The sequence below is a fragment of the Nesoenas mayeri genome (assembly GCF_963082525.1).
Source record: "Nesoenas mayeri genome assembly, chromosome: Z".
Lineage (NCBI taxonomy): Eukaryota > Metazoa > Chordata > Aves > Columbiformes > Columbidae > Nesoenas > Nesoenas mayeri.
Window position 1 is genome coordinate 7,661,761 of NC_137542.1, and position 18,188 is coordinate 7,679,948.

Below are 18,188 nucleotides of genomic sequence, written 5' to 3' on the forward strand. Positions count from 1 at the left end.
AATTTTGTAGGAAATAGCTCACAGGAAAGAAAAACAGATAAAGTCAGGGAGCAGGAACGAGGCCAGGCACCGGCTTTCATTACTAAGTAACAAAAGCAAGGAGATCTATAATGACCTATTACATGGAATGCACAATGCATACTGAACACACATCATAAATCTGGGAGGCAGTAAATTGTCATTTGATGGAGATTCATGTCCTGTGAGCAAGGGAAAAGCCCTGTATTAATTCCATTTGGGTGTGAACTACTGAGAGGAGATATAGCCGTCTCCTCTCATTTCAGTTTGGCATTGTTTGTCCTGACCATACATAAAACTACTCACTGACATGGGAGAGGTATTGCCCTGGTCGACCTTTCTGAGCTTCCCTCTTTGGAACAGAGCCTGTTTAGACAGACAATGAATATTCACTGACTTGGAGAAAAACTAGCCTTTTAACCTTGGGGGTAAGCCTCTCACCTGGTGTGTGGAAAACCCTGGGTCAGGTCCTTGCTCCAGTGATTATTTCACCATTTACACAAAGGACAGGAGCTCTGCCAGAGGAGACTGAGAGAACACTGCCTTTGTATGCGTGAATTTGGGCACTGTCCTGTGGTATGGAGGCTGAGTTCACACCCCAAGCCTGGAGCGAGCAGCGCAGACTACTCCTGTGTGGTAAACTTCTGCTTCACAGAATAATGATATTTTGAAGTCCCAAGAGTTTCCCTGTGAAGGGAGAAGTATTCCTCCCTGGGCTCTAATCACCTTTTTGTATTTGAGGTGACATTTGCCCTTTGCAGCAGAGAGCCGGAGTTTGAGGCTGTCTCTGGGGAACAAACAGATTTCTCCAGGGCTAAAAGGACGGAGGTGCTCCCACATGCACAATGCAAACCCATCTTGGAAAACAGCGCTGGCATCTCATCTTGTAGACCCTAGGCCCACAAGAGAAACCTTCATCCAGCCACCGCTCACCCTCTTTGCCCTCTTTTCCTGACCTTTACAATCCAGTGGCAAAAATAAGTTTCTGCGAGCACTGTGCCAGTTGCCTTCCACCAGGTCAGAGCCTGGGGAGGAGGCAGACGCCATGCGAGGGCTGCACGTGCCCTGGGGTAAGGGCAGGGACAGCTTACATCCCCTCGCTTTAAGCTGCGCCCCAGAGAGCTCTGGACAGAGATGACTTGATGTGAGCTTATCAGGTGGGACTGATGCTTACCTCACCTGAAGTTCACCAAAATCAGGTAGCATCCCTTACTCATGTCATCAGGCTTGGGCTCAGGCTGGAACCAGCGAACATTTCTTTTGATTTGGCTTCCCAAACTCTAAGAGAGCACATGTCCATCCCCAATAATAACAAAACTGTTTATAAGTGCTGCAGAAGACAACTTCATCATCAGTGAATCTGAGTACCTCAACAAGATGCTGAGCTACTCTCCAAATTGTGTCATGAACCTTTCTGCAGCTGAACGCACCCTCAGGGTTCTCAAAAGTAACTTTCTGATCTCACTCTTGCTTGCAACTGTCACCAAATGTAATTACATCTTGTTTAGTACTGAAATAGAGCTTCATTAAAGCACATTTACTGTGGTGTAACAAGGTAGCTGAGGGAAGAGATATTGCAAGTAAGAGAGGCTGGTGGAAAAGAAGCGGAGTCAGAGGAGCAACACAGCGTAATACAGCATCCCACACTATCCTAGGCCCATCGCCCTCCTTCATCCCTGAAAACATTGCAAACGCAATTATAAGCCAAGCCACAAAAAAATCATGCACTCCAAGACGTAGTTGTCTGCATTTCCTTCTGCTAGTTAAAGCTCATGTTCCCTACTAGCTGGTTGATAATCAATACCTTCCTCTTCTTTCTACCAGCCTCTTCATCCATTTCTAAAAGAGTAGGGTCAGAGCACTGACCCCTCTGCTGTGCAAGATGATAAATAACCTCCAGCCTTTAAGTGACACAGGTGGTCTAGTAAAAGACTAGAGTCACCCAAAGTGTCTACCTCAGACAGGACTCCTCAGCACGAACAGTGGTACCCAGCTGCATTCGCATGGTAAATGCAAATTACAGCTGCTTTGTCCTCTGCTGACTGCACAAGAAGGCAGAAGTAGCATTTGGCTGTTTTAACTGATTGAACACATCAAAGCAACTAGGAAGTTCTTGGCAAGTAACATCAGGAGGTGTCATTTCTTTCTAATAAGGAGTTTCATGGGTTATTCTGTGTTCTGACATAAAATGCAAATATGTCAGGTACTATTGATTAGTTTCATACCAGTGCTTCCACGAGATCAGTAGACTGAAAACACTACGAACAAAATTAAGACTAAAACCCTAAAGTGCTAAGAAAACATGTGTGGTTCTACAGGTCAGGCTGCTTCTGTTAGAAGTGAGCATTTTCTTGAGCCTGTAACTATAATGGTGGGAGATGCTGAATTTGCAAAACAAGGGTGTGGAGAGAAAACTTGTCTAGTGGAAGAAAAAGTGCACAGAGCTAAGAAGAAAGAAGCTGTGGCTCCGTTCTTTCAGTGCTTCAGTTCAAGATTGACTTTATTACCCCATCTGTTCTTGACAGATTATGACTCTGCCTTCACTTAGAAGTCTGGCCCCACTGTGCGTTAGCCCACCTCTCATCTATCAAATCTGTTTAGTGTAAGACCTACCCAGTACTGTTACCTGCTCTCACCCCACCATCTAGCTCTGTTACAGACTCCATACCACCACCTGTGTTTAGTGGAAAGGCTGATTACTACTGTAGCAAATGAAATAAAGCGACTCTTGAGTGATTATGTGTGTTAAGATACTTTTAACTACACAGGTCAGCACTAAATTACAAGCCTCCTGCTTTTATGTGATTAAGTTAAAGGTTACTGCCAGAAGCAAGACATCCCCGCCACTTCCTGGTTTGGGTATATTCTAACTAATAATGATTTGAATTTGAACATGCAATTCCAACAGGTGAAAAGCTTTTACTGAAATTACTGTACAGAGATAGATAAATGGTTTTAATACTGATTAACAGCAGAAAAGTAAGAGTGGCAAGACAAACTGACGCCTTTGACACTAATTACTAGAGTCTGTGGTTTCTAAGAGAGAAGCTTTCATAGACAACATTTATATCTCTGACAGTTAATTATATCTACGTATATCACCAAGTCCCTCACAACTGCACAGAATAATGTGAGGCATTATAACTTAAAAATATTACAACAGCAACAGCTGCATCGATTTTTCCCCTCTTTCAAATACCTACCTCTTTGAGCCCATGACCTGGATTTCCAAAAGCAAATCTTTTGATATCTGAGATGAAAATAAGACAGCCATAAAGTTTATCTCCTTCAGTGGAGCAGCTATAGCTTTCCAAAGAAGGATCTTCACTGTTTCACTGCCTGGATTATATGCAGTCTGCACAGCAAGGAGAGATTCTATCACTCAGTTTGTTAGCGCAGATGGTCCATTTCTAGAGGAAGCAGTCATTCTTTTGCCACCTTCCTCAAGTCAAAAAAAAAAAAAAAGCTCCTTTAATGTTAAAATGCCTCGCCTAGTTTTTAAATTCAACTAAAATCTAAAATCCACACTTCCTGCTATATCTGCTTTACCTTCTTTGCCTTTGTATGCTTCCAAATTTGGATTGACTCATAGTTGCCTCTTCTACACGGACGGGCAGGTCTTTTTCTTCAAAGCATCTGAGATGCTCAGCTCACACTGCAGAATAACAAGCAGCCAGGATAGCTTCATGGTGAAGTTACTCCTGGTTATTAAAACCGAAAAATCTACACAGAGCCAACCACTGAAAACAGAAATGACAGTACTCCTTTCCCCACTGCCCACAAAAAACATCACTGTTCCCATGACTCACCACATCAGACCCCTCAAAAAACCACATGATCTGAATATCTCATGTTACAATTGCACAACTTTAAGCTTTATTAGGCCTCCTCCACAAGAATCTCCTTCTGGAAAAGGTTTCAGTATGCTACAGCTCCTGCAAGCATCTGCACTCAGCTGAAGTATATGAAAGCTCTGGTGCTCTGGCCACACCTGCACCAGTCTCTCGGCTCTCACTCCATTTCCTTACTTGTGAGGAATGGAATTGTGAAGAGTGCTCAGAGTCCAGTAGTGGTTGCTGGGCTCAGGCAATCCCCTGCAGATGGAAACAGGACACCCTAAATGTCACTAAGTCACTGCAGACTACAACCCTGGAATCCCCATGCGACAGCTGAGTTTCTGCAAAGGACAGAGTTGCTTCAAATCAGCACAAATTTAACAGATTTTTTTTCTAATTTCTCGTTCTCACTTAAATTCTCTTTTGTCTTCTAAAACTTGTCTCCATAGGTAAAGCAATCAATGTCCCACTATAATTGTATTATAATAGTAAGCTGTGGAGATATAAGAAGGTTTATGTAAGCACTATTTTTCACTCCAAGTTACTTTACCCTGGTAGCATGATCACAATTCCAAAATAATTTACCTTAGGATTAACAGATTTTCTTTCAGCATATAACTGGAATTGCTTACCACCAATAAAAAGATAAAGGAAAAAAGCAAACAAAATGAAACACACTAAGTATTGAAAAGGTATGCCAAGAAAAATATGACCTTTTAAACTGAATTGTCCTTGCAGACAACACTTTCCACCTGAAATGTCCAAAGACTCTAAAAGACTACTTCTGTCTGTTAAGACTGTTTAAAACAATTGCTTTTTCCCTACTTTAATTCACTTTCATATTTGACAAAACAAAATATGAGGCAGGCATATTATATCTAAGGACTTGAGACCAGATGATACTACAACAGCAAACTGTACACCACTGTTCCTGCATGCAGTAAAAAGAGAGAAAAAAAAACAATTATAATTGATAAATTCATGTCTGTTTTCATGGACAAAAGTAACTTTTGTCTTTCACTAAAGTAAAATATAGTACTGGTACACAATAAGAAGAAACACACATGCTGACAGAGTGTGAATCTCTTGATGACTCTGGTTTGGACATTTATTTAAAGGAAGCATGGAAACAGGGAAAAGCAAGCACTATGCACCTTGCACACCATAGGAAGTCTTACATTTGACTTTGACCTGACAGAGGTTCAAATATAGGGCAGAAATCCCTGTTCACCAACATTGCTTTTTCATCGCTAGAGCTGACACTCCTGAAAAGGCAAACATAAAAATCCAGAAAAAAAAAAAAAGGTTTTAAGATAAGTAAAGAAATTAAAAGGTCAGATAGTTCCTGCTATGGACAAAGAAATCAGAGCTTGCAGTTCGAAGAAACAACATTCCTCATTCGGCCTCAAGTCGAGGTAAGACAGGAAGAATAAGATTTCCAAATGCAGAGTCTTGAGTTATGAAGTATCCTGAGGAATGTGCATGTGCGTGCTGCAAAGAGAAAAACATTTGTTAAAGCATAACTCCCTGCAGCACCGATGCAATTCAAGACTTTGCAGCTTCTGCAGCATCTATTATTTATTCCTCTGAGTCTGCTCCTCAACTCCAATAGTCAAATTCAAAACCAGTATATCGGCCACATCTGATCAGGGACCATCAAAGGAATTAACTTGGCCATTCCTTACTACTCCTTTTTCAGGAAATCCCATGGATCTGGGGAGAGCAGAAAACGAACTCCTAACTGCTCTCCTTTGTCTGGACCCCATGCTTCTACTCCCATCTATAACCAATTTACAAGTCCTGATACGTGACAGCTGCCACTTTCAACTGCTATTATAATTTAATATAATAATTAATTTAACAACTGCTATTATAATAGAAGTGTGCACAACCTGAGGCTGCATGTACAAATGCAATCTGACCAGACACACCCTTGTAAAACACGGGACACCAGCCTCCTGCTCATGTGATGTATATCTACTTGTTCGCCTCAGGAGGGCAGCTGCTGCATATGGCTCTGGAAAACCTTCGTAAAATCATACGTAGCCCTTCTCCGTTCAAAGACTGGACTCTGATAAGCTAGACAGCCCACATGCTCTATCCTTCACCACTAGGAAAAAGCCCCAGTGACTGTCCTGAGCCAGCAGGACACCAGCCAGCGCTCACTTCTGCTCCCATTCATTTTCAGGGAAGTAACCTGGGACCTTTACTGGGTAACGGAAAAACAAGGCATAGGACATAAGAACAGGGTTGCTAGTTTGCATCTCAATGTGTTTTTTCCACTCCTGTGCCCTCTGCCAAATACTAGAGTGCCAGGAAGGCAAGTGGCCATGTACTGTTTGTGCTGCTTAATTTCCAATTTCAACACCATAATCAGCACCATTTGATATCAGCAAAATAGTAGCAAATAGAAGTATGTAAATGTACAAAGTTTTCTACACGTTTCAACCCCGTCACTCATAACTGCAGGGTATTTACTTGGCATCTGCACAGATTCAACCAAGGAAAGCCATGTACCTAGTTCTCCCTACACTTCGTGAGACATTCAGACATATGATGAAACTGATTCTTGACACAGATGTGTAAAACAGCTATGATAATACTGCAAGCTACATTTTTACAACCATTTTGAGGGAGAATGAGCTGATAGATTTAAGTTTTCATCATAGCAGAAACTTCACTTGTGATAAATACAGAAATGAATGAAACCTAACCTCTAAAGGGAGCTTTTCATTCTCTGTAGGTGCAGGACTGCTCCCTGAAGGGATGCACATCTAAAATAGAGCCAAGCCAAACTGAACCTAACCATATCAGCTTACCTGCAGGGCAGCCTTCTGCTGTGCTGCGATGTGCTGTTGCTCAGCATGATCACGGAAATCCTTGTTCAGTGGTGATCTTGCAAGCGCAATGCTGCAAAAAAGAACAAGATGGTATGATATGTAGCACAGAAAAAAAATGATTCCTTGCCATTCTAGCCACAGATCCCGTGATTTCCACAGCTAATGATTTATTTGACTCAAGGCTTGACAATTGTTAAGTACTGTTTGGAATTACACTGTGTTAACATAAGAGAGGAAAGGAAAACAGAGTGACCATAACTGTATCATTTGACCTAGCATGAACAACTGATGTCAAACTAAACTCACAAGACTCAGTCCTGAAGCCTGTTGTGGATTTTGCTCATGGGTGGAGCCCCAGTGAAGTCAGTAAAACCACTGGGGTGCAATATTAGACAATGTCAGCAATTTTGACAACAACAGCTTTGTGTTTCCACCATTACTCAATCACTCAGTGACTGTTCTAAGCAACTGTGATAAACAGAAGCACTAACAAGAGCTTTACAGTCTTCAGTATAGGACCAGTTCTTTTGCAGGTGGGCAGCAGATCACTGCTTATGGTAAAGGAACTTCCTATCGATGTAACTGCAATAATGATCCTCTGATGATAGCTTAGAGTACCTAAACTTGATTTTGTTTATTTATCTCAGTGCAGCACACATTAGGTTTCAACTTAAAATTTCGAAATAGGTTTTCTTGGTTTTTATATCTTAAGACTTGTCCACCTTGTTTACAAAAAAAAAAAAAAAGGAAAAGATAAAGCAGACTTTTTTTCCCCACAACTCTACATAAGTAACGTGATGAGCCATCCTCCAGATGGAAATCAGTGAGGACTGCCATTAGAGCTGGAGTGCAAAGAAATGGACAACTGATATTGGCCCCGAAGACTGGTGCTGAAAGCCCAGCTCTCCTCAGTCACAGAGACAAAAGTATGAAGGACAACAACAGATCCATGCAAACTCATCAACTGACCTTTCCCAGCAGCTTCACGTCAACAGCTGATTTAGTAAACCAGTTTTTCAAAAGCAGCAATGCTCAAGAAAAGCCCTTTAGCCCAATCTATGTCTAAATGCATAATGAAACCTAAGTAACAATCCTCTGAGCAGATTTTTTAGACAAATATTAAGATAGCCTTCATTGCTGGAGAATAATACTACTCAATTTATTTAAAACTAGTATTTTCAGTTATTTTGAAGGTATTTATTTTGCATTTAATTGGGTACCCTCTACCTTTCCAATGTGGTTTCTGTAGATAATCTTAAATCTAAATCACAAGCTGACACTTTTCAAGAAAGGTCTTCTGTTCTTGGATAGAGGATTCCCATATGTCAAGGCTAGAAATCAATTAACTCACTCACCCTTAAGCTGACCATGCCACTGTTGTGCTTTAGGTACATCAAGCTCCTTTCTGTCAAGTTTGCAGAATTCCTAGTCTCAATTCTGACAACACTGTGGTCCAAAAACACAGAGCTGCCACAACACCCCTTCCACAGAACTGTCAGCTTCTCAAAAATCACCCCTCAGCAACCATGCCAAAGCAGAGAGTTTGAAGCTGCTCTTCCCCCGCATCCCCTCCCTTCAAAATTAGTAAATTCTAATCCTGCTCACTAGCATATAGCATTATTTTTCCTTACAGAAAAAAACAAAGCAAATAAGCACTCTCTGAATCTCCATCAGACTAACAATGAAGCGTGGAAACACTGTTGTCAGGAGTTGTACATAACAGTATGATATTTCTATTTTCTTCTCTAATCAATAACTTTTGCTTGAATAATAACTGTATACAGAGTCATTCAGATAACTAATTCAGGCAATTTCAAATATTCTGCATGCTTTTTGACAGTATGAAGGAATTAAAGGGGACCTAGAATGTCCTTGAAAAAAAGACCCGGGCAGCACTCAGACTGTATTCAGAGTATTTGACTCCTGTACAGACACTGCAGTAACACACCGTGTCTAGAATATGGCACTGCGCTCGCTTCATGCTAACCTGAAAGATCATCTATCTCAATCTCTCCATATAAACCAGTGTGTGATTTTCTAGTTACCAATTTATGACAAAAATCTTATATTTTTGTCTTAAATGGGAGAAATCTCAGTGACAGCTCTTAAACTCAGATTAGAGTATTACACCTCATGGTGTAGAACCATTCCTACAACACAGCATCTCCTATAAGACCTACAGTAACATAAACTGGCCTTGTTTTGCAAACAGGGAGTTTCAAGGATAGCTCACTTCTGCTGTAACTGTTCCTCTCCAAACACACAGCACTCTGAACCGAATGGTCTGCTGCTTCCATTCCTTAGGGCATTTTAGCATAATGACTAAATGCTTTCTCAGTGCCTGCTCCCTGATTTTTCTTTAAGGTAGACTTTAATACAGTTGAGTAAACATATCTGCTTCTCCCCTTCTCAAATGGAAGTTATGTAAGACAAAATTCAGGGTCTGCAAGCAATTTTAAATACTAACATGTTCCTGAAGTGCAAGATCTCTCTGACTGTTGTTGAGGATGGTCAGAAAAAGCTTATGATAAATGTTGATATAAGTTTACAGCTGACTTGCTATTTTTTTTTTCCTTTGATGTAACCAGTGATGTCCAAACAGGTCTAAGAACATAAAATACCTGGCTCCAGGGTGATTTGTGGAAGACTGGTTTTGCATAAGTAATTTTCTCTTCTCCTTGTCTAGTTCTGCCAGGATTGCAACCCTATTTTTATTCTGGAAACCTGGTGGGAACGACAGAAACATATTAGAGAGATTTACTTGATTTCTATGGCCCAACTCTAATCTTGCGGAATTCAGTCTCTGTACAACATGGCACTATGATAAATTCACTAATTTTCAAAGCCTTCCACCCATCTGAAAGGCTATTAATAAATAGGTTTCATTTTTCCTTTTCTCATTTTACAACATTAAATAGCTTCCTTAAGCTATCACACATATTAATATATTTTAAAATAGAGGTTTCTATCTCAAATTAGATACTGCCCCTTCCCAAGCCAGTTCTGGAACTATAAACAAGGTATATAATCAAATACTTGCCTTTGAAAAGAAGTACACTTACCAGGTTCTAGATTTTAAACGCAGTTACTGAATATGCTACTTAATGGTAATAAGCGAGTAATATACTCAAAGGGTCTAATTTCTCCTGCCAGTAAACTCAAACTATAATACAAGTTTTACAGATGTAATAAGAACGAGACAACCACTAAGCTTGCACACGTACTTATACAAAAAACTGAAACCTTTTATTCAACCTATGCAGAAAGGTTTTAGTTTTAATATATTGATGCCCTTACATATACACACTACCCTTATTTTGAGTATGATCACAACAGAGTATGATGACAATGCTGGAACAGAGAAGCAAAAGTTAAACTGTCTGGACACAAGATGAGAACATGGCCTTTATATGCTTTGCACATTATTCCCCCCAAAGGACCTTGTATCCTAGAAAAGGGATCAGGAAGTGTAGTGAATGAGGGAATTTAGAAAATGCCTAAAATAGCTGCCATTTGTGTACTTTCAAAATTGCCTTCTAAATGAAAGTGGAGCAAAACTGATGTACATATACATGACTTTTATATGGTAAAGGATCTCTTTGTGGCCATCAAATAAAGCACACACGCAAGTCTCTCCTGTTACCCACTATGCCTGTACAGCAGAACTGCTGACAAAAGCTACAGAGCTGGACCCTACAGGCCTCTAATCCACTAAGGACACTCCTGCTGTCAAGAATATATATACATTTTTTTAAACTCTAATTTGCTGCTATTCCATAAATATCAAGGCACTACACTGTCATAAAAAAAAAAGATTCAGAAGTTAATGTCTTTGTTTCCTTCATACAAAAAGTCCAAGTCATTCCCGTTAGACTTTGCTGTGTGTTGTACCCCTGCCCCTGTTCTGAGTGTTGTTTCAGTAACACCACTAAAAAATCATGGGATCATAGAATAATTTGGGTTGGAAGGGACCTTCAAAGGTCATCTAGTCCAACCCCCAAAAATGGTAGCCCACAAGCTGTTAGGGAGGCCAGACACACAAGGGAGTATTAGCATGTCAAGGCAAAATTTCAAATTTACCTTCAACAGCTGCACTCGAAGTTCATTCTCTTTGAGAGATGTTCTGTTGCTGCTCAATTACATAATCCACTATTCCTTTCATCAGCATGGCTCAATGAAGGAGACAGTTATCAGGCAGAAACCTTCAACTCTAAATAATAATTTAGATCTGTATTGCCTTGCTATCAAATCCTCACCTTTTTATTTTACTATGCCTAATATATGCAGCCCTGAGCCTCAGTGTCTCAGAGCTCTTGAAAGGAGCTGAGTTGTCTGGTTACATTTTTATTGTGGTTTTATGCAATATTACCCATACCCTTTACATTTGTTAAAAGATTTTTTTAAAGTTAAATTTAATTGCTATTTTTCTATCTGTTAATCTCTTCTTCCTACATGGCATTAATTCCACTTAAGCCCTGTTTTGTACGTGTATTGATTCAGGTATTTGATGTTTCTCCGCACTTTAGGTAGTGTACATGATCTTTTTTGGAACACCCAGCACTTGCAATGAGTTTGAAACGTTATAACACAGCTGAATGCGTGCTCTAAGAGATACCAAGGCTGAGAGATCTTGCTAACAGGCTAAGATTCAACACTTCCAAGTTCCAGCTAGCCCAGATTTCACTTTCTTGTAAATTCTTGAGACAATGCTGTAACAGGATGTGTTACATCCTCTGTTAGATACCTCTAAGAAGGTCTTAGCTGAAGTCACTACATCTGTACGCTCATTCTGAAGTTTTCAGCCAAAAAGCTTAATATTTGGCCTATTACTCAGCAGCCTTCTGCTAGTGCTTGTTTATCTTGAACTGCATAAATGCATGTTTGGAATTCAGACAATATGGGAACTGAGGAAACAAAAAGGAGACTACTTCTTAATGTAAGTTGCTGTCAGTTAAAAAGTCAAGACTAAATACACTTACATTTATCATGAAGCAGATGGTATGATTCAGAAAGGCTTGAGACATGTAAGAATAACATTTTTAAAGCTGTTTTTAAACTGTGATCAGAAACTATGCAAGATTGTCTCCGTCTTCTATTTTAATACAAGTCTTACTATAGTATCTTATGGCAGAAACTCTAGATGGATTCAGAAAAAAGTGGTTTTTTTCTTTCTTTTCTTATCTCTCTACTAAGAGAGGGTTTAAAAAAAAACAAAAGTAGTATTTTGCTCTAGAGTTCAGACAGTACCAATCAGCAACCTGCTGCCTTAAAAAAGTCATTTAAGAGAATTAGTTACTGATAACTAGAAAAAAGCCTACTTGAGAAAATGGAGGACATCCAGCATGTACATGTTAGTGCTCCTCAGCTGAGCAATGTGAAATTCCTACAAGTATCTGAAATTTTTTATAATGCAAAGTAAAATCTGTTTGTTCAAAAGTTAACGATTGAGGGACATAAGAAATCCATTTTAGAGAGAAAACCTGTCATCCTTACAAAATAGTTAATTATATCTGGCACTACATAAGCAAGACTTTCATTTAAGTTCTTCCCTGTTCAGGACCCCAAACTGCTTCCATGAAGACCAACCTGAAATAGCTACAGAAGTTTCATACTTCGACTATAAAGAAAGTAATTTTTCACCTGTAGATCTGACACGTCTGTTTTGCTTTCTAGTACTAAACGTGTAGATATGGAAAAAAAGTGCCATTCTTAGTATAGACTGGATTCTCATCTGTGAAAGGAAGTGCAGATTTTCAAATACAGCAACTTCTTAATAAAGCTTTAAGTTTAGACTTCCCTTAACTTGCCCGAGTTATGCTACTATTTTGAGTTTGAACAATTAATGAATATTGCAGTTAATTAATATTCTTCTCTGCTTTGCCAACACAAGTCCTGACAAAAAATCACCCATTCAAGGCAGCAAAATAGATTAATGGCAGTGTCAGATGTCAAACTGAGCACCTGCATCCTCAGATTACTCTCCAAGGTAGCAGATTCAGGACAGTTAAAATTTAAACTTGTTCTTTCTGACATCCCTACTTCTAACATTAAGCACTGCATTATGTGCTCTGTGCAGGAGCTTAAAGTTTACTTGGACCGATGTTTTGCATGTGAAAGGCAGAAAATAAGAAAAAGTTGAAGCCTTGCTAAGCGATACTGGTATCTTTAGGAGCTCACAGCAAGCTTCACTCTTTAAACTGATCCTAACACCTAGCCTTACTGCCCTGCCTCACTGATACCTATGTCAGTTCTACTAGCTAGCTCTGCATGGCAAGAAACAGTATTGCCTTTATTTGCTTTAAATTCCTGCTTGTTATCTCCTATATTTTCTCTCATCTGTTGGTTGCTTCAAGTTCACAGTATAAGTTTTTTCTAATATGCATTATTTATAATTTGTCCATAGGCATTTAGCAGCACAAAAGAGCCCTCCGCCACTTTGTGTTTAAGATACACTTCTACCTGGAAAAATGGTTCCAAAGCTGGATGTCTGCTTTAGGCTCTGTGCATTAAAAAGCACTGTCACTGCACAATGTTCTGCCTGCTCCATTCAGAAAGCATCTCAGGGCAATTTCTTCACTGACATGCATGTTTTCAGAAATGGTAGCCTTCATGAAAGAGAGGCAGCAACCTCTTAAAAAGCAGAATCTAGAGACCTTATTAAGCACACAACACTTGGGAAAAAAGATTGAGTAACTGTATTTTGATTTCCACTTCTGCTTATGACTACTGGCACCACAAAACATCATCTAATAGCCTGCTGCACATCAATACTTTTCAGTAACAATTTACATTTGGATATGCTTTCATATACATTGTGTGACAATGAAACAAGAGGCATATTAGTAATTAATTAACTTGAATTACTAAAAGATAAAATAATATTTTGTCCGTATCTCCAGAAAACAGCAACATGCATAGCTGAATGTAAGTCATTGACTGCTCTACGGCTGCAAAGTTCCGCAGCAAACAGATATGCTACAGCCCTCAAGTACTACGCATAACACAGATCAGACTCAGATGCAGAGCAGCACAGTTTGCAGATGTTGGCATAATTCAATGCAGAACAGCACACTCTTCCCCTTTTGACACCAACTAAGTGAAGAGAATGCTCAGAGTAGAATGTTCTAGCTGCTCAGACCGTGTTACATGAACGCACTCACATACCTTTAGCCTCGAAGGATAAACAACCACCAGGACAGAATGAGACCTTGTCGAATTGCTATAGGCTGAAGCTTAAATTCTGTATATATTTCAAGACTTTGGTTATTCTAGCATATCAGAACTCTTCTGAAAAGTTCAGGCCTCTTTGAAGCAGGACATGTATTTCTTCCACCTTTGGGAATCTAAAGGAGAGTTACTTCCTGAGTTGACACATGGAGTCTTTAATTTAGTAACACACAAGGTACGCTCTGGCCCTAGTGTGCACAAGCAGAGGCATTACAAAAGCAGCTTATTAATGCATGTTGCTTAAGCATTGCTGAGTGTTGGTGCAGAAGCAGTGTACTACCAAGCACATGAAAGTAATTTCTGTAATGCAAAAGCTGTTTCCCTGGGCCCTTCTCCCTCAAGATGTACCACTCACCTTGTGGACAATATACAGTATGCTAAAAGCTTTCCCATTTCTTTTAAATGCCACAATCAGTCTCACACAATTGGTTCCATGTGGTACTAACAGCCTGAAGTAAGGCTTTCATTCAATTCTATTTGCTGCACTCATAGGCAGCTCCTCATCTTTGAAATTCTAATCAAAAGAGTGCTTTCCCAAGAGGCCAATGAATTAAAGGAAGTACAGTTCACAAAATCTTAACCTTTGTAGTCCAAGTCTGCAATTACCTCTTAGGAAAATACTCAGTACTGATTAAAGGGAAAGAAACAACTCAGTACAAAGAATTATAAACACAGTCTACTGGCGTAGAAGGCTAATGCTTAATTCATCCTTACAGTTCTGTCTGAGTAAGCGCTACCATTCATAACCCTTCCAGGGAAAGCTTCAGTAAATCCTTATTACTTTTGTTCAAGAACAGGGAAATGAGAGAATGAATAGCTCAAACAGCATCATTACATGTGCCATGCAGCAAGCCAAAAGTGTGGCACTTGTCTCAGTAATATTCACTACCAGACTGCATCTGGCCAAGAGAAAGATACAGAGGCCTTGAACTGTTGCTTCTATTTACTTGTTCCTTTCTAATTTTCCTAGGTGTATTATTTACAGGCTCATTTTGGTGACTAAGCTTGACAGCTATTTTTGCCTGCTTAGTGCCAATAATTTTCACATGACAATTAAACAGTTGCTTTAGCAAGTTTATAAAGGGTACCTCAAAGTATAAAAAGCTGATTCTGAGGCTCTATTAAATGATAAGCTTCCAGAATTTGGGAGAAGAAAAGGCATTCCAGCACTAAAATCCCATCCTACTTCTCACTAAATTCACATATTTAAGAAAAAGAGCTTGTAACTGTCGATGCCAACATTCTATTCCTTGCAATGATACTGACTTAGTATCCACAGAACAAATCAAGATTTACCATTGAGCACCAAAAACTTCTCAGAGCTAAAATCTGCAAAGAGATTACGATCTGCAACCTACAGTACTTCTTTCCCAACATTTTGCAGAAGCTCACTGAGTGTTCCAAAAACTACCTCCTGTTTGTAGAGTAGCAAGTAACATCCGTCTTTTGGACCACTCATTTCTTCTGTATCTGTTTTGAAAGCAGAGGGCCTTTGAAGGGGAAGGGAACTCCATGAGCGACCTGGTAACCCTTCAAAATATCAGCACTTCAGAATTAATTACACCCAGGGACTGCTTTCTCAGATAAGGACACTCGCATGCAAATGTGCATGAAGAAGTTCAAGGTTGCTGGGAAACTGAATTATTAATTTCTCATAACCAGTAAGTGAAGAGCCACACATGACAAGGTTCTTTCTCCTCAGCTCTTCTGCAGAAGAGACAAGCCTCCCAGTTCCACCAAGATTTTCAGAAAGCACCTCCAGAGGGCGATTTAAAACCCTCCTTCAATTCAGTGTCTGACACCCTCTACCCCCTGCCTCAGCTCCCTCTAACACACCTGCCTCAGCCAGCCAGCCAGACCACTTGCATGTCTTGGATGATTTTACAGGTACAACTCTGACGTGTCACCATGCAAAGAAACACTTCACCGGAGTTAGCATGATGACTTTATCTGGTTTTTCCTCCTAGGCCTGGCCACCTGTTGTCTGTCTTTCACAGCCTGGGTCTTGCTGCACCCATCACAACATGGAATATGTTAAGACTTATGGCCGTCCCCTGATGCTAAGCGCAAGACCTGCAAGTCATGTTCAATGCTAAACGTTGTTAAGTGTCCGAAATACACTTCTGAAAACAAGCACAGCAACACAGACATGACAGGTACTTCATAACCTGTGCGTGAAGAAATTCGGAGTTCCCCATTCATCAGTGTTTTTTTTTTTCAACCACTTAATGTGTGTGTTTTCTCCCAGAAGGCTTGCTCACATTATTGTATTTTCAGCCCCACCTTTCTGCCTCTGTGCCTATTTTTGCCCTTTCTATTAAATAAACTTTTGGCTCTGGTGACTTCACTGACATTTTGCTCATGGTCTTTACCCTTGAATACTTTGACTAAAACCCACCTTGTCCTGAAGAATTTGCTGCCATCCTTCAAATTTCAGACCTAGTTTTATTAAGCAGCAGTTCAAATCCTTTAACTCCACAAATATCTGCAAAATAGGCATAATACAAGATAAACATATTCGTTTAAAAGAAAAACTTGGATTTCATTCTGTTATAGATTTCATAAACGTGGCAACTGTCACGAAGCATAAGCCCAATACAGCACATGTATTGCTTAAAATATGTGACACCATTTATATAGTTCTGATTGAAAGTCTTAGCTTAAAACATAAACAGTTATGATCAATTCCTTTTCAGATTCTACTAATTTAAGAATAACCTTTAGAGTCATTCTGTAATCATCCACGTTTTCCTAACAGAACTTCCTGATGAAGTATGTCAGACTACACTTAAGAGTCATGTGTTAGCATTACGCTGCTTAAATGCTACAGCCCAGTTTAGGCTCTAACTCAAGGAAACTTATTATTTGAGCTGAAGGCTACCATCCTCACAACTGTGTCAAAACAAAAAGGTATGCCCAGTTCTCAGCCATACGTCACCTCAAAGCACCATCAACTTCTGTTCCCATTAAGGTGCCGGGCTGCAAAGCGCAGAGGCAAAGGGCTCCAGCTCAGCCGGGTGGAGGGCAGGGATGGGAGCACTGAATCCTGCAGGACACGTGAACCAGGAGCCTCAGATTCCAACAGGAGGCCAGGAAACAGTTACAGGCTGGAATTGCGGGTCCCTGAGCAGCAACACTAGTGCAACAAAAAAGTAATTCAGTAACAGTATTAATGAAGAGCACTGACACCCGTCAGAACACGTTTCTCCTAGAGGAATCATAGGACAGAATCAGAGAATCATTTTGGTAGAAAAAGACTCTCAAGATCATTGAGTCCAACCATAACCTAACTCTGGCACTAAACCATGTCCCTAAGGACATTGTCTAAACACCTTTTAAACACCTCCTGGGATGGCAAGTCCACCACTGCCCTGTTCCGCCTGTACCAGGGCCTGACAACCCTTTCCAGGAAGAATTTTTTTCCCAATATCCAATCTGAACCTTCCCCGGCACAACTTGAGGCCATTTCCTCTTGTCCTATCAGTTGCTACTTGGGAGAAGAGACCAACCCCCTCCATGCTCCAATCTCCTTTCAGGCAGTTGCAGACAGTGATAAGGTCTCTCCTCAGCCTCCTTTTCTCCAGGCTGAACAGCCCCAGTTCAGAACGGCCTGATCTGCCCCGCGGCTGCGGGCCGGCAAGAGCCCGGCGAGGCCCCGAGGTGACCGCCGACAGGCCGGGACCCCGCGGAGAGCCCGGGCTGTCCCGGGCCGGGCGGCGGGGGAATGAGGGACGGGACGGCCGCGCCCGCACCCCCGCGGGAATGGACTCTCCCGCTCACCTTTTCCCCCGCCTACAACACACCGACGCTCCCTCGCTCTCCCCAGGACTGCGGGGATGCGCCCGATCTCCCCAGCACCCACCTGCCCGCAGGCTCCGCTCCGCTCCGCTCCCCTCCGCGCTCCCCGCCGCCTCACGGCCGCCTGTCCCGCCCCTGCCCGACTCGGCTGCCCGAGCCCCGCCGCAGCCAATGAGCTCGCAGCACATGATCGTGATGCACGCGGCGCGCGACGATACCGCCCCCTCCCGCGCCATTAGCTCCTTCCCAGGCGGCGGCGAAAGACGTCAAGTGCGTAGGTTGACGGACAGGTGGGAGTGGATAGTCAGCGACGAGTGGGGTTAGGCGAGCCCGCCCCCTTCTCGCTCTGGGTCCGCCCCCGGTCGCTAGGCAACGGACAGGGCTCAGGGTGAGGCCCGGCAGGGCGGCCCGGCCGTAGCCGCTGTGCTGTGTGGGGCCGAGCCCAGCTGAAGGGGTAGTGTAGGGGAAA

General features: G+C 41.4%; 1 protein-coding gene across 3 annotated transcripts; it reads right to left on the minus strand.

Moving 5' to 3' along the window:
- Window positions 1-4,948: 4,948 nt before the first annotated feature.
- On the minus strand, window positions 4,949-17,864 carry INIP (INTS3 and NABP interacting protein). Of its 3 annotated transcripts, XM_080362859.1 has the most exons (6): window positions 17,784-17,864; window positions 16,860-17,057; window positions 16,320-16,406; window positions 9,316-9,418; window positions 6,674-6,764; window positions 4,949-5,345 (listed from the first exon to the last, which is right to left on the minus strand). In XM_080362859.1, the coding sequence occupies exons 3-6, from the start codon at window positions 16,342-16,344 to the stop codon at window positions 5,250-5,252; spliced, it is 315 nt and encodes a 104-aa protein (XP_080218985.1). In that variant the 5' UTR covers window positions 16,345-16,406; window positions 16,860-17,057; window positions 17,784-17,864; the 3' UTR covers window positions 4,949-5,249. The 3 variants fall into 3 exon arrangements, with proteins under 3 accessions (XP_080218985.1, XP_080218986.1, XP_080218987.1); XM_080362860.1 differs by lacking the exons at window positions 16,320-16,406; window positions 16,860-17,057 and having other exon boundaries at window positions 17,784-17,805; XM_080362861.1 differs by lacking the exons at window positions 16,320-16,406; window positions 16,860-17,057; window positions 17,784-17,864 and adding an exon at window positions 13,859-13,866.
- Window positions 17,865-18,188: the final 324 nt, after the last annotated feature.